The following is a 25280-nucleotide window of genomic DNA, read 5'->3' as shown; positions in this document are numbered from 1 at the left end:
AAAGCACCTCACTGAGTACCGACAAACTGTCGACTGGCTTAAGAGAAGCGCCGTCAGCAGCTTTGGACCTAGGCGGCCTGTCTCTGTCTTTATTTTGCATTTTTTCAGAATGTAGGTAGTTGGATGGCTTACCAAAGTCATATCTGGATAATTGAACTGAGTACCAAAATATTTAGAAGCGTAAATATACCGACGACAAATAGTTTGTTGCTTAAATAAGGCACAAAACCGACAGCGAGGTACATCGTGGTCAGGGCCCTAGGAAGGAATACAGTACGAATGAAAATCTTTATGAGGTATTTGCTTTCCACAAGAAATACAATTATTGACTTTTACTGACATCAGTTTAGAGCAAGAAAAAATTTCCCCAATGGGGTACTTAGCTTTAGTTGAAGACTTCGGTTCTGAAACTCGAAAATGAAAATTTCAGGAGTCGACCGACCGACACTTGCAAATTGCTTCTGCTTCGGGCACCGCACAGCAAGAAAAGACTGGTGTAATGGCGTTGGCTGCATGTTTTATACCCCTGACTACCTGATGTCATGGAAGATGAGACACCAACCGATGCAGGACCCAAGACTTTGATAATCAGGTCGACTGAAGGCTACTGCAAGCAGATAACCAAAATGTGATGACTGCAACAGGAACCACGAAGAACATCTGATTCTTTCTGTAGTTGCTCGATTTTGGATTCGTTAGTTGCTCATTAGACTTTTGCCCTCATCTTCTCCATTCTGGCTATGATTTGATTAAATGAATCACCAAAGGATTGGACTTGGGTGAAAAGATCTTGTAAGGCTTGCTGTATAGTTTGTAAAGCTAGTTTCAAATTTTCGAGGTTTGCTGGTTGGTCTGATTTTGCTTTATTAGCTGTTTTAGATAAATCCTGTTGTTAAGCAGTCCTAGGTCTTTTTGTATTAATTTCCTTTTCTGGACAGGCCACCAATGAGAATTTTGCTTTGGTTGTTTCCATACCTGTATCCTCATTAGACATCTTAGGCCCTCTCTGTATCCTATTCATGGATAGTGAGTAACGGTTACTCCCTTGTGGCTATCTCCAGACAGTCAGGATCTGGTCAATCCAGTCAAATCTAGCTTTTTGAAGTATTAAACTGTTTTTTGGATAAAACGTAGCAAATTACAGATGTTATCAATGGCATGGTGGGTATATTCCCATTAGTTGGTCCAGCTTTATAATGATCAGGATAGCTTTCTCTGATATTTGGTCAGAACCAAGGAGCCACAGTGTCTACAGGATAGCAGCCATCTTGTTCCAATCAAATACCTGCTTTCATGGCCTTGTAAGCTGTGCCATTTTATCTCAATGGCTTTGAAAACATTTTTAAAACATGTATTTATTTATTTATGCACTTATTGACATTTGATTACTGGGAAAGTCTGGCTGGGGAGGTGCCCCTTTTAAGTGGAAGCATGGAGCAAGCTCCAAAGTATTGCAAAAACATTTTAAGAGCAATAATTCTAAACTATTCAAAAATAATACAAAAGCATCTACAATTTAAGTATTTATACCAAATTAGACATAATGTGAAGACATCGGTTAAGAATAAATACAACTTATATGACAAAGATTGAGTATTTAGAGAAAATTTAGCCAGTTTATAGACAAATTAAATGTAAGTTATTAAAATATAAACAGGAACTGCAATATGAAGTGAGAGAAAAAAAACAGGGTTATGACATTGTTTAGAAAGAGTCAGGACAGGGAAACTGACTGAATTAAGGAAGAGTGAGTAAAGAATGGAGAGAAAGGAGGTGTAGGGTATAAATAGGTACTTGTTCATATTTAGGGATATAATTTATCCTGAGGATGAGCAAGAAAATACCCAGATTTTGGCTAGAAAATCTTTCAGCATGGTTTTAAAGGACTGTAGGGAGTGTACTGACCTGATGGACACAGGCAAGGATTTTAACACCTTAGCAACATGGTATGAGTACAAACCACATCCAGCAGATTTTATAGGTTTGAGGACAGAAAGAAGTTTTTGGTCATTCGATCATAATGACTGAGTGGGAACATAATTGTATAAAATGATATTTAGTGCTGGACAAGCAGAAGGATGCTGGATAAATTTTATAGTTGGTCAGAAGTTGTGTATATGTTAGCTGATGGAGTAGTTTTAACTAATTTATGCTTTTTGGGGCTATACAGTGGTGGGTTCTGGAAGGGGTATTTGCTGCAAATGTAGCAACTTTATTATAGCATTGTTCAAGTTTTGATTTTTATGATACCTGGAGGTTAGTAAGGATGGGAGTGCTGTAAAGTAGTGAGGGGAGGAAGTAAGTAATATCAAGTGTAGCTGCATTGATGAAAAAAGTTTTTGGCTCTGTAAAGCATCCCTTAGTGTTGGTGAATTTTGGATTCAGTTTTGTATATGCAAGTGAAATCCAGTATCATCCCTAATAATTTGCTATTAGAAATAACTTCAATGGTTGTATTAAGACAGAGGATTTTAAATTGTGTTATTTTCATGAGAGAGATTTGGGGGAAAATTATTTTTTTTTGGCACCGAGTATGAGCTTTGAATTACAAAGCCATGTTTCAGTGACTGTTAAACCTTCCAGAGTTTTTTTTTTTTTTGAGCTGTGCCAGGTTATCAGATGTGCACATGAGTGTGGAAAGCCTGTTGTGTGGATGTGTGGATGGTGTTGGTGAGAATGCTAAATAGGAGGAGGCCAAGGATAGAGCATTGTGGTACTCCAGTGGGGAGTGGGAGGTATAGAGAGAGGGTGGGTGCCATTTTACTGACTGATACCCATTGGAAAAGTAGTTTTTGAACCATAAAAGGATGGGCTGAGATACACCTAGTGAGGGTATTTCAAGTAGAAGTTTGCTGTGACAAACTGTGTTGAAGGCTTTAGACAAGTCTGGAAATAAAGAAATTAGTTTGTTGTTATCTCTTGCTTTATCAACAGTATCTATAAAGGTTAGAAATGCAGTGTTAGTACTATGGGAGAAATGGAAGCTGTGTTGTGTGGGAGATAGAAGTTCCTCCTGCAGGAAATATGTTAGAAACTGTTTTTGAATACATTTTTCAAGTATTTTGGAGATGCAAAGATAGGATTGCTATAGGTCTAAAGTTAGTGATGTCTGTTGAATTTGTTCAGAGGGATAATGCGTGATTTTTTTCCATAGAGAGGGAATGTGGGATTCCTGGAATGACCTATTTATAAAGATTGAGACAGGGTAGACAATGCTATGGATTACTCTTTGAAGGTATTCACTTGGAAGATCATCAGCTGAAGTAGAGCACAGTTTAAGCTTGTTTTAAGAGTAGTTTTACATAGGATGTGGCACAGTTTTGAAGGTGAAAGTGAATGTGGTGATATGTGGATATAGGGCAAGGTTGAGATTAGATGTTGGGGAATCTTTGGTTAGGGATGTTATACTATCAATGAAATAAGAGTTGAATTCAATTGCAATTTTGAGTGGTGTGTTACTGGGAGAGGGGTTAGGGTTTAACTTTTAGCTAGGATGCAAGATTTATTTAATGGCTGACCATAATTTTTTAGGGTTGTGTTTACCATTGTTCTCAATGTTGTTATAGTATATTTTTTGTCTTCATTTATTTACATTTTAATATGGTTGTGGAGCATTTTGAAGTTTTCAAGATATTGGGCTGTTTTATATTTTTGCATTTTTTCCACACTTTTTCTCCATCCTGCATTTGCATTTTACTTTTTTTTAGATAGCCAAATTGCATTATTTGTTTTAGTCTCTTCCTTCTAGGAGGTGTAAGGCTATTTAGGATAGTTGGAAAAGTTGTATTGAATTATTTTACAGCATCATCTAAGGGGAGGATTTTAAGATGCTACCTTTAATACATTATAGGCTAATAATGAATATTTCTGGGTTAACCTTTAGATAGGCTGTGCATTGTTTTAGAAGCATGATGTTTAAGTGGATGATGTTTAAGTAGATGTGTGAGATGCCTGTTTGTATAGATTAGGAGAATGTCATAGACAGAGACTGACATTGTATCTGCAGTGGTAAATTTCAGGTTTAAAACACATGATCGAAATGTAATAACATTGAACACTATAACAACGAACTTGTAACCGTGAAAACTTAAAACACCGAAAGCTGAGAACATCGATTTTTTTTTCACTGGGAAAAAAAATCGCTGTTCCAGCACAAAACACAAAACACACAAACACTTGTATGTCTAATGTGGGGGCTTTGCCCCCCCACCCCCCCACTTAAATATACCAACTCCGAGGTTGCACCACAGTGGAGGAAATAGCAAAGCCGTGGAAACGGCCCACCAAATTCTTTCCCTGGGAAATAACTTGAAGTTCCGCAGCTTCGCTGTTGTCAGTCTTTGAGGTTTTGGGTTCGATATCATAACATTCGAGGTTTTGCAACTTCGATGTTAAGATATAGACCCGTAAATTTCCCATGGTCTGATGTTAGGATCCAGTCTAAAAAGGAATTTGATGTCTTGCTGTAATGTGTCATGGTATTAATTAGTTGTGTGAAATCATATAAGTTCATGCTAGATGCAGGTGAATTAGAGGTTATGTCTAACCAACTGATACTGTCATTACCATGATAAGCTAATAATGAATATTTCTGGGTTAAACTTCATTTAGGCTGTGCAGTGTTTTACAAACATGATGTTTCAGTGGATGATGTTTAAGTGGATGTCTGAGATACCTGTTTGTATAGATTGGAAGAATGTCATAGTGAGAACCTGACATTGTATCAGCAGTGGTAAATTTGATTTTGCTATGGTCTGATGCTAGGATCCAGTCTAAAAAGGAATTTGATATTTTGCTGTAATGTGTTGTGCTATTAATTAGTTGTGTGACATCATATAAGTTCATGCTAGATGCAGGTGAATTAGAGGTTATGTCTAACCAACTGATATTGTCATTACCATGATAGGCTAATAATGAATATTTCTGGGTTAAAAATTCATTTAGGCTGTGCAGTGTTTTACAAGCATGATGTTTCAGTGGATGATGTTTAAGTGGATGTGTGAGATGCCTTTTTGTATAGATTGGGAGAATGTCATAGTGAGAACCTGACATTGTATCAGCAGTGGTAAATTTGAATTTGCTATGATCTGATGCTAGGATCCAGTCTAAAAAGGAATTTGATATTTTGCTGTAATGTGTTGTGCTATTAATTAGTTGTGTGACATCATATAAGTTCATGCTAGATGCAGGTGAATTAGATGTTATGTCCAACCAACTGATATTGCCATTACCTACTAGTATGTTTTCTTGTGGAATAGTTGTGCATAACCAATGTAAGATAACTTCCAGTGTATCTGTCTTATTGCCAAGAGGGATGTAAAGGACAGTAATACATATTTGTTTATATTTCTTTATTTTCAGGAAAGTAATAGGAAGCTCTGCTGAACTGAATTTTGGTATTGGTTTGTCGAAGGGGAACATGTGGTAGTTGTTGGGAAATATTAAAGCAATACCACCACCTTTCCTCTTGATAAGGTCATTATATATGATATTATAGCTGGGGGTACAATTTCAAAGTTGATATGCTGGGTTTAACCCAAATTTCAGTTATAGCAAGAATACCAGGCTTGTGTTGGGTAATCTAGGCATGCAGTTCATTAGTTTTATTTGGTATGCTTTTAATATTTATGGTGGCAAAAGTTAGATAACTGGGTTTGGGGATGACCATTGTGGAGTTAGAGTAGTATGTGGAAGAGAATTGTCTTGATGTTGGTTGTGATAGGAGGGACCATGATTGGGGTGAATGTCTCCTCCAAGGAGGATTATAGTATATTGATGTATTACTGATTCTGTATTATGTTTGTGTCTATTCGATGGAAAATGTACGCTTTTTTCCAGCTAGCCAACTTGGATGAATTGATTCAGCGTTGAACAAGTACTTGTCATTGCTGAGTATTTAAACAGATAAAGTATTTTTTTCTCTGCTTTCTAACTGTGACTGCATTTTCTCACCGAAAAGCGAGTTCCTGGCTTACCTAATATCTCAAAAGCATTGTTTTTGTATCTTAACTGTTTTTTTGCACTTCTAACAGTCATTTTTGTGTTGCTTAACTGTTGTAGGCTACACACTCAAGTGCACTAGCTGTTTAAACCATTTACAGTGTTTCCTGTTTAAGTTTCTGTTGTTTCTGCAAAAAAAAAAACAAACAAAAAAAAAAAACAAAACAAAAAAAAATATATATATATCCTTGTTTCCAGCCTTTTCTAAACTAGAGTAGTCCAGATTTCAGGTTTGCTGAATTCTGGGCTGTGGTATAGTTCCTGTGTCGCCCATATCCTTACTTGGATAGGAGGAAGCTTCTTTGTTCACCAGTGAGAGTGGGAGCTTTGAGCAGCCTATCTGTCCCTGGAGAAGTGGTCTCAGCCCAGCAACTAGTAGCTTATTGGCCATTTTGGGCTAATTCCTATCTCTTTCTAGCTCCCTACCTTAAAACCCGCATTTGCATGGTTTTGCACTTGTTTCTAACTCAGCACAGCTCCTCGTGGTGCCCTGCAGAGTGATTCAAGCAGCAGAGAGACAAAAGAGAGACTTTAAACAGGTGAAGTATTTTTTTCTCTGCTTTCTAAACTGCGACTGCATTTTCTCACCGAAAAGCGAGTTTCTGGCTTACCTAATATCTCAAAAGCATTGTTTTTGTATCTTAACTGTTTCTTGCACTTCTAAAAGTCATTTCTGTGTTGTTTAACTGTTGTAGGCTACACACTCAAGTGTGCTAGCCGTTTAAAACATTTACAGTGTTTCCTGTTTAAGTTTCTGTTGTTTCTGCAAAAAAACAAAAAAACCCCCCAAAAAGATCCTTGTTTCCCGCCTTTTCTAAACTAGAGTAGTCCAGATTTCAGGTTTGCTGAATTCTGGGCTGTGGTATAGTTCCTGTGTTGCCCATATCCTTACTTGGTTAGGAGGAAGCTTCTCTGTTCATCAGTGAGAGTGGGGAGCTTTGAGCAACCTATCTGACCTTGGAGGAGTGGTCTCGGTGCAGCAACTAGTAGCTTATTGGCCATTTGGGCTAATTCCTATCTCTTTCTAGCTCTCTGCCTTAAAACCCGCATTTGCATGGTTTTGCACGATTTTGCACATTGCGCAACATTGCGCAGCACCGTTTAAGCAGTTTTAAACTATTCCCAGCTCCACAAAGTCTGCTCTTCAGTTTTTCCCTTAGAACTAGTCAAACTCTCAAAATAAGCATTCAGCCTTCCTTCTACAGCCCAGCATTTGCTCAAATGTCTCAGTAAAGCACTAACATACTATAGCACTACACCCCCTTATACTATCTAGAAGTACAAGGCTCCCCATTAGTCCATTCCGGACAAGCAACAAAACAGTTCTTTAAACCATCCAGGCATGTCCAAATACACTCCAGTCCAGCTGGTGAATCTGGGAATCTTGAGGCAATGTTACAATTGCCTTATGTACACAGACAACCCTCTCCTCCTTCCAACAAACTCAAACATATGTGAGAGATGCAACTATACAGCCAAACTGGAGGCCGAGCTCTCTCAACCCAAGACTGGCACAGTCAGTCAGGAGGAGAAGGAAACCATTCGCACCGCACAACCAGTCTCACATGGACTAATCGTATCAGCAAATAAGACACATAAACTCACAAAAACATACTCAGAGGCTTTAAATAAAAATCTGCCAAAGCAGCAGAGACCTCCAAAGCAGACATCCAAGCAACCGCTACCACCAAACATCTCTCACGTATCACATACTTCACAAAGTCAGTGTGCCACACAGTCGCAGCCCTTAAGGCTAAATAACATACCAAATACACTAGTAATAGGAGAATCTATTATCAGGCACACTGACGCCTTGCTCACCAGACTAAACAAGGAGAAGGTCACTGTAAGCTGCTTGTTGGGTGCCAGGATCTGCCACATAACACAAGCACTCAGGTCACTCTACAGCAGGTACAAATATGACTCTGTCATTGTCCATGTTGGTGTGAATGACCTGAGATGTACCTCCTTGGACTACATGAAAAGAGACATAGAGGAGCTCTCGGATCATGTAGCCCAGGCCGGTATGACCATGACCCTGAGTAGCATCTTGCCCTCACCAAGAATGTTGCCACAGTATAAGGACAAAATGATCAATTTTAACAATTGGCTAAGCTATTGGTGTCATTCAAAGGGGATCCAGTGTCTGTCAGCCTGGGATGACATGATCGACAAGCCACGTTGCTTCGCTAGGGATGGCTTGCACCTGTCACCCTTAGGCTTTTGAATACTAGCTAAGGCTCTTGCCACCCCCATAATACCTTTTTTAGGCAAGGCTCAAAAGACAAACCCACCTCCATAGAAAATACAAGAAACAAAAAACTAAGGGTAATGCTACTCAACGCCAGAAGTCTAAACCTCAAGATGCACGGACTCGAGGCACTCCTTAGTATGGAGAAAATCGGTATCTGTGCAGTAACAGAAACCTGGCTCAAGGCTCCAGAGAGCACCCCAGCACATAACTCATACTATTCTTTTCAGCCACAGAACCCCGACCAAAATACTAAAGGTGGGGGAGTATCCATTTTCATCAAGGATACCCACACCTCCAGGTTAGTGGCACTGCACGAGGTATCGGAGACCATCCATGTGCAACTATTAGTGGGCAAAACTGCCTTTCAATTTGTAGCCTGCTACAGATCACCCATCTTGTCCCAGGACTCCCACTCGGCATTCCTGAGAACATTGGAGAATATGAAGGTCTCACCAAACACCATGATATTGGGGGATTTCAACTACCCAAACATTGACTGGGAAAACTATTCAAGTCCAAACTCCTTTGCCCAACGGTTCCTGGAATTTATAAACCTCAAACACCATGGAACAACTGGTCACCACTCCCACAAGAGGGGACAACATATTGGACCTGGTCATCACCAACATGGGGGATCAATGTTCCACACCAGAGGTAAACCCCTCATTGGTAAGATCAGACCATAAACTAATCACTATGGACATCCTCATCCGGACCCCACCCCCAGCCAAGGAAACCACTGTGAAAACTTCTCAAAAGCAAACTTCACACTTCTCAAGACTGAGGTGGAGAACTTCAAAGCACCCGGGCTAATGGAAAATGCTACCCAAAATGGAGAATCCTTCACAAATGCATTCTATGAGCACCTACAGGAAAGCATGGATTGTGCCATCCCAAGTAAAACCAAGACTCACTCCTCCAAAAACAGGAGACCAGTCTGGTGGACCCCGACCATAAATAAACTTTACAACAGAAGGAGGAAACTATTACAAGATAGGGCAAAATCCCAAAAAGGGAAGGCATCCCTGATCAGTACTAGCAAGAAACTTCAATCCCTCATAAAATCATCAAAGGCTAGCTTCGAAAGAAAAATTGCCAAAGATTCTAAAGATAATCACAAGGCTTTCTTTAGCTACGTCAAGAATCTGGGTGGTATCTCCCAAATCTGCTCTGAGCTGGTGCAAAATGGCACAAAGTACACTGAACCCACTGACATTGCTAACATCCTGGCGGATAGGTTCAGTGCAAACTTTACCCCCCCCCCAAAAGGACCTGTGTCTATCCCAGAAGTATGCAGTCCTCTTGACATCATAGACATAGATGAAAGCAGCCCTTTCCAAAGTAAAAAACACAGCATCAATGGGACCGGATGGCATCCCAGGCTGCATCTTACACGAACTCTAAAAATAACTCAACCCTCACATAAATTCACTGTTCCAACTCAGCCTCACCACATGTTATGTACCCAAAGAGTGGCGTACAGCAACGGTAATCTTGTTCCACAAAGGGGGCGCCACAACGGATCCCGGGAACTATCGCCCTATAAGCCTGACTAGCCTGGTCTGCAAGGCTATGGAGTGCATCATCATGGATCTCATAAACAAAGACATTGGGAACCTCCAGACACTGGACCCTACCCAATTCGGCTTTGTTAAATGCAGATCTTGCCTCCTAAACCTAGTTGACTTCTTCAAAACAGTTACCAAAGCCACAGATGAGGGAAAGGCAGTCCACACAGCCTACTTGGACCTCGCAAAGGCCTTTGACACAATACCCCACTCTGGTATCATAAATAAGCTTACCAGCCTAAATATCAACCCATTCGTCACAAGATGGCTCAGGAATAGAACTCACATGATCAGAGTTGCGGGTGCCATGTCTGACTCTAAACCAGTTACAAGTGGCGTCCCACAGGGCTCTGTCCTGGGACCCCTCTTGTTTGGCATATACTTCTCTGAGGTACAGGCAAGCACGGGAGGACTGTGGCTGACCAAGTTCGCAGATGATTGCAAACTGGGAGCCATAATCGACTCTCTGGCTGACACAAGCATCCTCCAGAAGGGTCTTATGGAGACGGATACCTGGTGTCAGAACCATGACCTCAAGCTAAATGCCAAAAAATGTATAGTCACCCCCTTTGGGAAAAACAAAGTGCCCACAAACTACCGCATAGGAGGTAATCTGTTAAGTACAGAAGAAGTAATTAGGGATCTGGGGACCCAAGTAGATAGTAACCTCTCCTTTGAGAATCACATTGCCAAAGTGATTAGAAAAACCTTCTGTATAGCTCACCTAATCACAAAAGGGTTCACATCTAGATCAAGAGAGGTCATTGTGCCCCTCTACTCATCGGGCCCATAATTGAGTACAATGCCCCATTTGGGATGTACATTATCCGACACCTGCAACAGCTGGAGAGACCACAAAAGTACCTCACTAAGAGGATCGTGGGCCTCAAACAGATGCCCTATGCAGCTAGACTAAAGAAACTCCAACTCTACTCAGTTGCTTACTGCCTACTCAGAGGCAATCTCTGCCTGACATACAAGGCCATGTCTAACCCAGAACTAATGGACATGCTCCACCTCAAGAAAACCAAATCCACTAGAGCTACACGCTCCAGGGATTTAAACCTCAGCACAGCTATAAACAGGACATGTTGGAGGGATAGATTCATATCCCAGAGGCTTCCCTCGCTCTGGAATAGAGTCCTGGTCCATGTTAGGCAGAGCCCCTCGCTGACCCTCTTCAAGAGAAATCTTGATGAGTGGATGGGAAATCATAAATTCACTCCTGGGATCACTTCTATGGCCCTGCTGGACAGAGAGAGGCTCAAGGATCTAGTCTAAAAGGGAGGCAAAAGCCAACACATTCTGGCTAGGCTTATAAATGCCCTAGGGCAGATAGCCTAGTACCTACCTATGAACCTATGAACCTATTAGTCTGCATTGAAGGTGGCTCTCAAAAAATAGTGATGAACTTATTCCAGCCATAGCACATTTTTGTATACTTCCATTTAATACTCATAGCACATTATGGTGTCCTGACATATGTTGTGGTTGGTTTCCTTAACTAAGTGACTTACTGCTTAATAATATGCAGTACTGGAAATGGCAAGGTGTAAGTAACAAAATGGCACAAAGACTGTCAATCTAGAATGCCCTGCAGTGGAAACATGAATCACTGTGTATGTCACTTGTTATTCATATGTTTATATCAGCACATATTTTATATTTTCAAAACTGAGGAAGCTACATGCTATTGAGGGGCATAGTTTAAAATGCCCAGGTGGGAGCAGAAAAATATAATTTCAAGGTCCATTTAAAGCACGCTATACTGGATATGTTTATATTTGCTCATAATTAAGAAGATATGCACTATTTCCACATGTATTTGATATTTTCAAAATAAAATGACCGATAAAGTATAATATGGCATCATGGAAACATTAACTGATGCTAAAGAAAACTGTCACTGATATTTATAATATGAGCGGCACATCTTTAGAGATATTCAGTAATATTTATATAGTTAATTATACAATTTAGCAACATTTTCATGTGGCACATCTTCAGAGATATTCAGTAGTATTTACATTGTTAATTATACAATTTAGCAACATTTTCATGTTTATATTAATATCTAAATAAACAAGCACTTTGAGAGGATTTTTTTGCTGTTGTGAATGCTCATGTCTGGCTAACAAAACTGTTCCAAAAACATAAGCCTGGGATATACAGCTTCCAAAATATAATTATCCCATTGTGAAACTTTAGAGAAAATTATCATTCTGGGTTTGTGTTAATTATAATATATTGTAGCACTGGTGTAAATACTATAGATTCACTGAGTGTTAGTATTGAAAAGATGACTTTTTATGATAGCATTGCAAACTGAACCTTTGTAATATGTTATATTTTTCATAAAATATTCACATTTTATGTCTTATGCTTTTAACTTGGTTTTTCAGAATATGATCTGGAATGTAAGCATGCATATAGGTTATCAAAGGTGTGAATTTCTACAACTCAGAGGTGCTACTGAGTTGAAGATTTGAGATAAACAAAACAAAATATAAGGCAATTTGTTAGAAAAAAAGCAGTAGTATATGATTATATTTCAGACTGTATTATATAATACTTTTATGAGGGTGTTAAACTGGACAGATTGGGAGAGTCACTTCTCAAACTAAAAAAAAGCCCACAATGTTTGCTATCATTTTGTATCAAAACTTGTCTTGAAATCCCATGCTACTGTGATGGAACATCAGGGTTAAGTATGCTGGTTATATCATGCAAATAGCCAGAACTTTAATTCCGATGTTAGTAATGACAATGAAGTTGTTCTAATGTGCCTTAGAAAGTGACTCTAGTAGACTGCAACTTCTTCTTGTGGGATACAAAAGCAAAAAAAAGGGAAGAAAGCGAAAAAGTCAACTTCTTTACTGCCATGCCCTTTCACTAAAAACACCCTAAGCTAGTAATGTCTTTCGGCTTTTCCCGGTTAGGGGTTACCACAGCGGAACGTCAGTTCGCTTATGATTGGCAGTAGAATTTTACGGTGCTGAGGTGCCAGGCCGACACCCAACCTTTAACAAAGGCACACCCATTCACGCACGCATGTCTTTAAACATCACTCGACTGCGAGGAGGACATGCAGACTCCACACAGAAGGTGCTCCAGCCGAGAATCGACCTAGAGAACCTCTTGCTGTGAGGCGACAATGCTAACCGTTGCACCACTGCGGCCCAAACTAATATTTATAATATTGTAAAAAGAAAATGTAATTTTGACTACATTTGTCATTACACTTTACTTATGTACTCTATGCAACCTTCCTGCAATACATAAAATTAACTTTTAATTTCAAAAATGGTTAGGAGATAATTATGCAGGAAAAAATTTTATTTTAAATAAATGAGTATCTCTAGCCAAAGGTAGTCTGCTATCATATAAACTGTACATTGGTCCCTCACAAAAGTCAGGTAATCCCATAAAAACTGGGGAAGGAATGGAATTTTTGAGAGTGAAACAAGTAAAAATATTTTGGCCATTGTGTAACAGAAACTAACAATACAACATCCAGAACACAACGCTACTTCTAGTAGCTCCATGTTTTTAGAGCAGCAGCAAAGTTTTTGTGTGGCATATGATATGCTACTCGGTACGTGGCTTCACTAATCAGCACTGTTAATATATATATATATATATATATATATATATATATATATATGTATATATATATATATATATATATATGTATAGATAGAGAGATAGAAATGGAAATAGCCACAGATATTTACAGATTAGATTGGTGTTACTGGATCAAAGGTTTGTTTTAGCAAAAGATTTCAATGCAAGGAAAATTTGCCAAGTGCATGCTTTGTTGTGCATTTGTGGACTTGCGGTTAAATGCTGCAGATGGATAGTGAAAGGTTAAGTGTGGGTTTATAACATTCATACTGAAACTTTTGGGTATACCAAATGTTTTGCCATTAAGAGGCAGAAGTTTGTATGTGAGTGTCTGTAGATTAGAATTAGAGTAAAGGGATTTTCTTTAGGGATGAAATTTTTCCATCTTTAGGCAGGAGTCAACATAGTATTTTTCTTTGCTGGCATGGCAATGTTGCCTACTCTGATGGTCTTTAAATTTATGATTATTTGCCACTCAGTCAAGGAAAACCTAAATGATGAAATTAAAGCTTGGGTTACTTTCAAGCTGACATCAGGTGCAGTCTGATAAAACACAAATTTCATTTGACTGTATTTTGTTGATAAACTCTCCAAATGCTTAGTTTGCCAGAATACAGTGATGCAACTACAGTGCTACCCATATCTGCCTGCTATATATTAAAATCAATTCCAAAGGTACAGGACTTTGGCAAAACTATCCCCGGGATTCAATAATGCCTACACTAAGTGTACACCGTTCTGAGTGAACAGACAACACAGACATAAGTCACACCTTCTTTCTCCAAATTTTAGTTTTCTTACTAATATTATTGCAGCTTTAAATACTGTCAGGGATTCATAAAGGTCACTGCAAAGTGTGGACTACATGTACACTTAGTGTAATCATTCTGAGTGACTAGAAAGCACAAAAAATGTGGTAGGGATGTTCTTGAATACATATTGTGTACACTTAATATAGGCTTTACTGAATCTGGCCCTATGTTTTTCACTTTCAATGAGATCTGCACATCTCCTCAGAGTGATTTGTGAACTGGATGATCTGTTTTAAGTGATTGTGTTTATTGTCCTGCACCACTGAAGCTGATATATATGTTTCCCAATATCGGCTCACTGGAAGACATTATGGCAGCATGGTAAACAGATATGAAAAAATACCTTTAGGATTAGTTTACATATTTAAATTAATGCAAGAAATATTTTGGTGTCTGACACTATTTGTTTGTTTCATTCTTTCAGACCATAAGATGAATTTTGAAGCCAAAGGAGGAAAGAAAATTAGAGACCCCCCCCCTTTATTATACCACTACATTACGGCACCATCACTAGCATAGGTGAGTTTAACATTAAGCTGTTTAAAAGTTAGTCACTGTAAATACTGTTGGGATAGACTGGATGAGAATTAATAAACTGACAACAACAGAATCAGATTTCCAAATTAATTTCTGTTATATTACTTTATCTGGTAACCTACTAGGTTCTGATGAAGAAGGTACAAGTCTAGGACAGCATCACACTCTGCTTAAACAGTTGCAGTCTTTTGACTGCCACAATTTTATCTGTTCTCATTCACATGGGTGTAGCATTAATGCTAGTCAGGCATAACTATATGCTCTGTAAACTATGAAATCAGATAAATGTACCCAGATATCAGTAGTGTGTAAACACACTGCTATGAGAAATGTACATGCCATGGCAGATAACTTCCTTCAAGGCTGATAGATGCATATTATCAGAGTAATGTAACTCAGCAGAAAACAGCAGTGACAGTATACCTGTATGGGATGGTATTATGCAAATATCTGAAAAATAAAATCAATACCTTGTTTTTGAAATTAAGAATTTCTCTGTCAAATTATTCCATACTGGTAAAACATTTGTCAACAACTGTATAACCTAGTTACTCAACATTTGACAATAACAGTGTTGCATCATTTCTATGTTTTAAGTAATATAATTATGCCTTTTAGCTCACTGCTCATATTGTCAACACACATTTTTTGTGCATAATAAACATTCATTACTCAGAAGAATACAGACCAGTATAGATTTCCCTTCCTGTTTTTTAAACAAAAAAAAAAATCTTGAGGAAAAGCTGTTTATGTGATACTGGCACTTAAGACATAGTTTGTTTCAAAACAAGTTTAAGATTATGCAGACAATAAATTATGTTGACAGTGATATTACTGATAGCATCAGGCTATACGTAAAACATTTAAAATTCTCCTTTCATTCAACAAGCACAGTACTCCATCTCCCAGTGTAGATTGCCTAACAACCAAGTATATTTTCCAAATGCATGATTGTCCATGTGATTTGTGGCCTTTTTGCCATATACTTCATAAAAGGAGAGGTGTGGGAGACATAGCATGTTTTACTTCACCATAAATAGATCTCACTGAGCAGTTAGTTTTCCCTCTCTCTCTTTCTCACCCTCTGTACATATAACTAGCTATCTAATTATCCAACTGCTAGATGTTATGAATATAGTCTACTTGAATGATGATATCTGTATGTCCATCTGTCAGGTATAGCCACAACTTCATTTCTGAAATGACACCCGTATATGCATACATTTTCTACTACTTATCTATTAATATTTCTAAGAAGAGTAAGTTAGGAAGCTGTGCAATACGAATGCAAAATACATTATTTTAAAATCAACTACTAAGAAATGTCATATTTGATTACACCATAAAGGCAATAAAATACCTACTATCAGTGTCATCCAACTATTAACAATAAATTAATAAAATGCATTGCTGTGGGAAGCAATGCTAGCCTATTCTAGATGCTTAACAAGAACAAAAAAAGCAGATTGCCCTTCAATTTGACAGTGCAGCTAACTCAGATTGAAGACCACTTAACAACTGAACTTTACACACAAGCTATATTTCTGTGTTTCCTATAACAGCAAAATACACCTTCTGGTACAAGTCAGTGAGAAAAAGTAAGCAGAATTACGGAACCCTCCTGTACTGCGCCTTTTATAATAAGTAACAGATTCCTAGTCCTATTCAGCTGCATGGCTTGACGTAAATGTTAACTGTGTGTTATACTGACCTCTGGTGGACATCTGTACATGATGCAAGTTATTTTGCATTGTTTTCAGCTCCATGACTGTTAGTGCAGCATCTTGCTTAGTTTGCAGCAGCTCAAGTTTGAGACTTTTCAGTCTTCTTTTGTGATTGATTTTCTAACAGGAAGAAAATATTTGATATAAAGAAATAATATTTCAACTTTAGTATCTTAAACTCTGCACTGTAAGCAGCCATTCCACCCTTAGGTTGCTATACAACACAGTCAACTAACTGATCAAAGGGACGTATCTCACTCAAAGAGGCAAAATATTAATAGCACTGACAACAACATGGCAGGAATACAGACTGCAGCAAAAAACAGATCACTAGGCCTGTAGGACTTTATAACTGATACAGAAAAGGCTGCATATATGTGGTACATAAAATATCCAACAAGTGTAACACAACCATCATTGAAGTTTTAGGGTCATACAGATACAGTTAAATACATAAGCACACCACAGGAAGCAGATTCAGCCAAAGTTGCATGCAAATTACTACTGTTAATAAGACAGGCTGCAACACATTTTTAAAAACATATGTTCATAGGAGGCTACTAGGCTAGCAGCCCTACAGCCTTTACAAGCCTAGCCATGTTAATCCCAAGTATCCCCATTTGTTCTTTTTGGGTAGTTCGCAGAATGAATTTGAATTTATGAACAGAGTGGGTCTGTGATCAACAATGGCTACCTCTGTCTATAAGGGACATGGGTGCCACCCCAGGGTTGAATTTGCGGTCTCCCATCCAATTATCTAGGTTGTATTTGAACAGTGTTAGTGAGGAACCCTGTTTTACGTGAACATGAACATGTTCCACGGACACCCAATTCTCTGCATCAGTAATTGTTTGAAGGACTTTACATGTGCCTAGATGATAATCTTTTTCAAGCTATATCAATTTATAAGCACATTTTAAAGTTACTTTTGACCCTTCTAGAAATACTTATTGCATTATCCACGACAACCAAAATGTATTTATTAACTAGAACTATAGAAAACAGCCCTCACAACCAAAAGAAATGTTGCCCCCTCCATCCTACACAAACAAACATGCATAGACACACACACACAAGCACACACACTTTCTCCACATTGTTATGGTAATGACTATTGCTGAAATGTATTTCATAACTTATTTGCACACTGGCGTAGGTACGACTGGGCATGCTTTATTTTCAGTAGAGAGAAAGTGAAAAAACTCTAAACAAAAGTTGCTGAAAAACTAAGCACAGATGCAGTGCCTTCTGAAAAATGAACAATGCTTTGTTACTACAATACGTACAATAGCATTAATGAGCAATTCATAAGGAATGATGCATTTGCATCCATTCATATGACTTCTTGAGTGCTAGGGGCACTTCATGCCATATAAATGTGCTATAAGGCTTTACTACTCAAGAAAGCTTTAGTCTGTTTGCATAAAGGACAGTATAAGGTGGTTTAACAGCTGTCAGAAGATACTTTCTGACTAGAGTCATAATGTGCATGTAAAGCTTTCTTTGCATGTATAACGCTACTGCTATGCACAAGGCAGTCATTCATCAACCACATGTAGTATTAGTCAATAGGTAGCCCGTATAATTCTCAGTTAATGAGTTTTGTGCTGTGGTCCTTTTATTAGGAGGGAAGTAGTGCTCAGACTTATAAGTTAAGAGTGCAACTGAATGTTAATCAGCAATTTTAAACTGTTACCAAATGCAAGTCTATTGTACAATAACGCAATCATAAATACTCTACTCTATTATACCTCCTACTTACACATTACACTTGTGACTCCTGTTTCCTAACCCTCCCAAACAATCTTACTGCCATCATACAAACACTCCTTTCTTTTTACCTAATTCCCAACTTTCATTTAATCTTTTAGCACCATTGTCTACTATCTTTTGCCTCCCATACAGCTTTGTACTATATATATTTATAGTCACACCCCTCCCTGGCAGTATCTATCTTTTCTACATTGTATTGTCTACTTTGCCCAAATAAACCCTCACTTCTTTCTGTTTTACCTATGTTCTCAAACTCTAGCCTTTCAAACCCCCTATTTCACACATTTCAGAGAACATATTAGAACATCCCAACTCTTTTCATTCATGGGAAGTACTTATTTCCTACCTACCCCACCACTAAATATCCTTCTACCCTGTAATTTATTTTTCCTTCTTGATCTCTACTTCCCCACTACCTGTCAGTTATAACATACAGATCCCTTTATTTAATCATGTTACTACTCAGCTTATCCTCTATTCTTCTCCTGCTACTGGGCCAGCTTTCTTCCTACCATGACTCTATAACAGCTCTCAACATATCTCCAACTCTGTCCCAACCACCTATTCATAGTTCCTTCCTACCATCACCACACATTACACCAAACTTATTTTGTGATGTCCCTCACCTTTACTCCAGATATAGACTGATCAGCTCCATTTCAACTCAAACCAAAGTAAAATAAAAAAAAATACTCTCCAAAAAACAAGTATCAATAATTCCCCAATATACTAAAGTCCTTCTAGGAGGAGACATTCACCCTAATCCTGGCACCACCTATCACAATAAACACCAAGACAATTCTGTTCCACACACTACTCTAACCCTACAATTGTCAACACCCAACTCCAGTAATCTATCTTTTGCTAACATTTGTTAGAAGCATAAGAAATAAAACTGCTGAACTACATGCCTGGATTTCCCAATATAAGCCTGATATTCTTGCTGTAACAGAAACTTGGCTTAAACCCAGCATAAACAACTACAAAATGACATTTCCCGGCTAGGATATCATCTGTAATGACAGTATAAAGAGGAAAGCTGGTGATATTGCTTTAATATTTACCAACATTTACCACATTTCCTCTTACAACAAGCCAATACCAAAATTCAATTCATCAAAGCTTCTTATTTCTTTCCTAAAATTAAACATTTACAAACACATATGTATTAGTGTACTTTACATCCCTCCTGGTGACAATACAGCTATATTAGAATATATCCTACATTGGATACCCATAACAATTCCACAAGAATTAATACTACTACGTGTTGTGAAAGTCAGTTGGTTGGATATATAACTCCCCCTACATCTAAGGTGAACTTTTTTGGCTTCACACAACTAACCCACACATTATAGCAAGACATCAAATTCCCTATTAGAGTGGACCCTAGTATCAGACTCTAGGAAATACGCTACTTCAGGTACAGTGTCTGACTATCTCAGTGATCATATCCCAGTCTCTACAAACAGACATTCATACCATACAGAAGAAGCCAGTCAAAAATTAAAAATGATAACTGGGTGCACAAGACCCTGGATAAAATAGTGCCCAATCCTGGTAGGCACACTTGTGCCAGGACTGGAAAAAATGACAGTGTAGAATCCGCAAAATATGGAAACATTCCTACAATGGGGCCAGGTCAGGCCCAGGAGGAGGATGGCACCCCTGTTGTAGAAGGAAGTAGCAGTCCACAAAAATCAGAAAAACTGATAGGCCAAAGAAGAGCCATCTAGACGATAGAGTGAACTATTGAGGATAAGAAAGAAATTATGTATTGTTACTATTATGCAAAAAGTCCAGAGTTTCCAAACACAAGCTATATAAAAAGATTAAGAGAGAGATTAGAGAAAATAAAAATACTTCCACAAGAAAAACTGTCAAAAGCTACAAATAAAAATGTATGTCTATTAATACAATAGATTTGTGAAAAACAATATATAGATGAAGAAACTTTGATCTGTTTGGAAAAAGAAGCACCCGAGGAAGTGTGAAAATATAAACAACAAAATTCAGAGTTTTTTGAAAAGTATAAAAAAGAAATATGGACATGGGAAAGAAAAAAGATTTGATATTTATGCAAAGGCGAAAGCCAAATTAATCAATATACAGAAGGCAGCTCCAAAGATATTTGAAGAGAAATACAGACAAAGGCATCCAGATATGGAAAATTTCACAATAAAAAAAATAATATCACAAAGAGGGACTGCAGAAAAGAAGATTAGCAAAGTGAAAATAAAAAAATAGAAGTTATAGTTATGGAGTGTCTGCGAAGTGAAGGATTTGATATAGAAAGTCTAACACAGGTTACATCACAGCATGATGGAATGAGTTCCCACAGTAAGGAGAAACAGGAAGATCAGGAGACATCTGAAGAAGACATATGGACGTGGGAAAGAAAAAGAGATTTAATATGGTGTAATATCTATGCAAAGGAGAAAGCAAAACTAATCAACACAAAAAGAGCAGCACCAGAGATATTTGAAGAGAAAGTATAGGCAACGGAATCTGGACATGGAAAACTTTACAACAGAACAAAATAAGATGACAAAGAAAAAAAGGAGAATTATAACGGAGAAGTTAAAGAAAGAGAAACTGAGATTATGGAGTACCTGCAAAGTGAAGGATACAGTGTAGAAAATCTAATTCAAAAAGCACCACAACAGGATAAAGCAATGGATATTCAAGTTAAGGGGAAACGAGTGGAATGGGAAACAATTGGTAAGGTGCCATATGAAGATATTCTGGAGCCTTCCACAGGAAACCAGTATAAATATTTACCTGAAGCTGGACAGCAAGGGAAGGAACAGGAAACTGTAGAAACTCTGACACAGTCAATGTTGAGGACTGATAGGCCAGTGAGTTCCCATGACAGAGCAATGGATGGCACAGAATGAAATTGAAGAGAATGTGCCACAGGACGATGCTATAGAACTTTCTAAAGGATGCTCACAGGAAATGGAAAACAAAAAATGTGCCCTCAGTTTAGAAGAAAATGAGCTAAGAGAAAAGTTGCTTGATTTAATAGAGATAGATAGACATCTTAAGATCAATGAAAGAAATAGAATGCAGAAGGTCAATAAAACCCAAAAAGTCAGAAGTTTGATAAAACAAATGATCACAGTAATTAGGACTGTCCATAGAGATCCGTGCAATATAACAGAAGTAAACATGATGTATTAATGTGCAGCTAAATTAATAACTGATAAATTTCTACCACAAGAACTCAGGGTAGTGAGGGAAAGGAAGGAGAGACATTGAATACCATCATGGACGTATCAAATAAAGAAAACTATAAAGCAATTAAAACAAGAAGTGTTGAAACTAAAAAGCAAAAAAAATAAATAAATAAGAAACCCGCAGGCCACAGAGACTCAGACAGGCACAACAGCCAGTAAACATGCAGTAAAATGCAAAATGGTACAAAATGGTGGATTACTGCTTTCATTTATTAAATGTAAACTTCTTCAGATCTGAAGAAGTTTATATTTAATAAACAAAAGTACTAATCCACCATTTTTGTACTGTGTTGGAGTCTCTGTGGCCTGCTGGTTTCTTATAAGACAAGCAGTGTCATTTTCAGAAGAGTATAGAAGAGGGAATGGATCAACAAAACTACTTAGAAAGATAGACGTGATAAAAGTAATGCACAGTACTAGAACAGATCAGGATCTATCATGCACTGTTGCAAATAACAAACTAAAAATCTCAGCACAGGGGATGAAACTTAGAAGATACACAGATAAATATAACAGTGTCTTGTGTACAGAGAGACACAATAATAACACAAAAACCTGATAAAATATCAGGATTTGCAGGCAGAAATGAGAGCAATGTGGAAGAAAGATACCCAGACAGTTCCAATAGTAGTAGAAGCAATGGGTCTTATAAAAAAAGAATTTACAATTGTATTTAGATATGTAACCAGTACATGTAACCCTGTACAAATTGCAGGAGTCATTACTCGGCATATTGCGGGTGCTGCAAAGACTACTTCTGGCTGACATCAAAGATTGAAATAATACTAATTTCATGAACTTTAATCGTACTTTGACTTAGGAATGGAGTCCGTTCCTGTTATGGTATTAAAAACCCAAAAGTCTTGGAAAAATTAAAAAAGCCAGACATACAAACATCTGATAATTTGCCAGATGAAGATACTTTCCAGCCTCCCACAGGAAACGAGTACAAACATTTAGGTGGAGTTGCACAGCAAGGGGAGGAACAGGAAAGACCCTGTGGAACATAACAAAAATGTTAAATGGATACAAGAAGTAAAAGAAAGAATAAGACGTTTAAATGTACAGGATATGCAAGGGGATATAGTAATGACTGGAGAGATTGAAACAAAGTTAAGAAAAGCTCCTAACTGGAAAACCCCAAGCCCAGATGCAATACTAAACATCTGGTTAAAGGTATTAACATCTTTACATGAAGATTTAGCCATGAGTAAGAACTATTTATACACACACCCCAAACAGACACCAGCCTGGCTAACAACAGGTAAAACAATACTTCTACTTAAGAGTGAACCTGAAAGCTATCCTAAAAACTACAGACCGATAACCTGCTTTCCGACAACGTATAAACTACATTCGAATTGATACCAACAGAGTTTATAGTCATTTAGAAGAAAACTCAATCATGGCAATAGAACAAAGGGGTAATAAAAGAAATTCATATGGAACAAAGAATCATTTTATGTTAAATGGAGAAGTGTAAAAAGGGAAATAATTTAAGTATGGCATGGGCAGACTACAAAAAAGCATTTCACAGTATGCGACATTCATGGATAAAAAAATGTTTAAAAATGCATAAGACACACCCTGCACTGATCGATTACATTACAGCAACCATGAAACAGTGGTAAACCACTTTACAATTAAGCCATGATAAAGGACAAATTATTATTCCAGGGTAAGGATTCAAAGGGGGATATTCCAGGGTGACTCTGTCACCACTGCTCTTTTGTCTTGCCCTTAACACATTAAGCTATCTACTTAATAATTAGGTCATGGCTATAATTTGACTCCCAGAAAACATCAAAGTGTAAATACTTCTCATTTTCTTTTTGTAGATGAATTAAAATTACATAGTTCATCAGATGAGGAACTGAAAGCACAACTGCAAGTGGTTAAAACATTTTCGGATGATATAAGAATGTCATTTGGTCTTGATAAATGTGCAAAGGCAACAGTTAAAGCAGGAAAGCTGTAGCACCAAGAAAACATCAGTTTGGGACAGGAATGTGATATAAAAGAGGGAGTGTATAAATATTTGGGAATTGATGAAGGATTAACAATAATACATGAACAAATATGAATAAAACTTACTACGGAATATTTTAGAAGACTTACTAAAAACAGCATTGATATCTAGAAATAAAGTCCAAGCTATAAACCAATTTGCTCTTCCTGTCCTAACTTACAGTTTTAGAGTGACTGATTGGCTCCAAAAGGTGTTGGATAGCTTGGACAGGAAAACAAGAAGGATGCTTCATGCTCATCACATGATTTATAAAAATCAGTGCATACCAAGACAATATATTCCCCATTCTGAAGGAGGTACGTGCCTCCTCAAAATTGATTACATGTATAGATCTGCAATAGTGGGACTGCATACATATCTGCTGACCTTGCAAGACCCAGACGTAGTGAAAGTATTGAAACATGAGGAGAATAAGTCTAAGATGACTTCCCTGCTTAGTTTAGCAGAAGCATATTGGCATCAAGCAGGAATGGAAATCAAACCAGAAGTAGATAAAAATCAGGTAGCAAGTGAATGTGCCAAAAAACAAAAGAAGTAATATAAGGTGAAGGATCAGATGAGTAGGCAAGAAATGTAGAAAATCTATAAATATACTTGCAAATATAAAAAAACTCTTGGAACAACATCATGCTGATCAGGACTGAACACAGGAATGGTTAAGGAGAGGTAAATTTAAACCAAAAAATGAAAGGTTAATATTGGCGGCCCAAGATAGTGGACTACATACACATTGGCTTACAAAGTCCATTGGACATGTGGGAGAGAAACAGACAAATGCAGATGTTGTAAAACAGAATTGGAAACAGTTACACATCTTGTTTCTGGTTGTGATATACTTATAGCAGAAGGACTGTATACTGAAAGGCATAATAATGTGGCAAACCTGTTGCACTGGGGATTGTGCAAACATTATAACAATGAAGTAGCTAAAAAGCACTGAAAACATGAGCCACAAAGCATCACAGAAAATGATGAAGTTTACATCACATGGGATCATTCATTACCAACAGTTCATAAAATAGATGCAAGAAAACCAGATATAGTAGTCCATGAAAAGAAGACTAATTATTGAAATTGCTACACCTAGTGACTACAGTGTCTTATGTACAGAGAGACACAAAGTCATAAAATACCAGGATCTGCAGGCAGCAATGAAGGCAATGTGGAAGAAAGATACCCAGGCAGTTCCAGTAGTAGTAGGAGCAATGGAGTCTTATAAAAATAATTTACAATCATACTTAGATATGTTACCAATCATGTAACTCCATACAAATTGCAGGAGGAGTAATTATTGGGCACATTGCAGGTGCTTCGAAGAGCACTTCTGGCTAACATCAAAGACTGAAACAATACTAATTTCATGAACTTTAATCACACTTTGACTTAGGAATGGGGTCCATTCCCATCATGGTATTAGAAACCCAAACACTTGGCGAAATTAAAAAAAGACAAAAACCAAAGAACTGACACATCCACTTAATCAGCATGTTTATAAAACAGCAAACAACCTTTCCAAGTTTAACCCAGAAATGTCCATTACTAACCTACTATCTATTATCTGGAACTTCCTAAAAATCATCTCCTTAGATTATGCTGCAAATGAATTCAGTGCAACTTTCCTGAATAGCCTAAAGAGCCTTGCACCTCCCAGAAGGAAGAGACTAACAACAAATAATACAATTTGGCTATCCAAGAAGAGTAGAATGCTAACGTAGGATAG

At 37.7% G+C, this 25280-nt stretch overlaps 1 protein-coding gene across 1 annotated transcript in view; it reads right to left on the bottom strand.

Moving 5' to 3' along the window:
- Positions 1-25280, bottom strand: part of CCDC192 (coiled-coil domain containing 192) — a 1678242-nt gene that overhangs the window by 906886 nt on the left and 746076 nt on the right. The window contains exon 6 of the mRNA XM_044060800.1: positions 16507-16639. Coding sequence (XP_043916735.1) covers positions 16507-16639 — 133 coding nt within the window. The remainder of the gene's footprint in view (positions 1-16506; positions 16640-25280) is intronic.

This window comes from Protopterus annectens, chromosome 2.part0 (genome assembly GCF_019279795.1).
Source record: "Protopterus annectens isolate FY-2018-M chromosome 2.part0, PAN1.0, whole genome shotgun sequence".
Lineage (NCBI taxonomy): Eukaryota > Metazoa > Chordata > Ceratodontiformes > Protopteridae > Protopterus > Protopterus annectens.
This window is presented reverse-complemented; position numbering and strand designations above follow the sequence as displayed.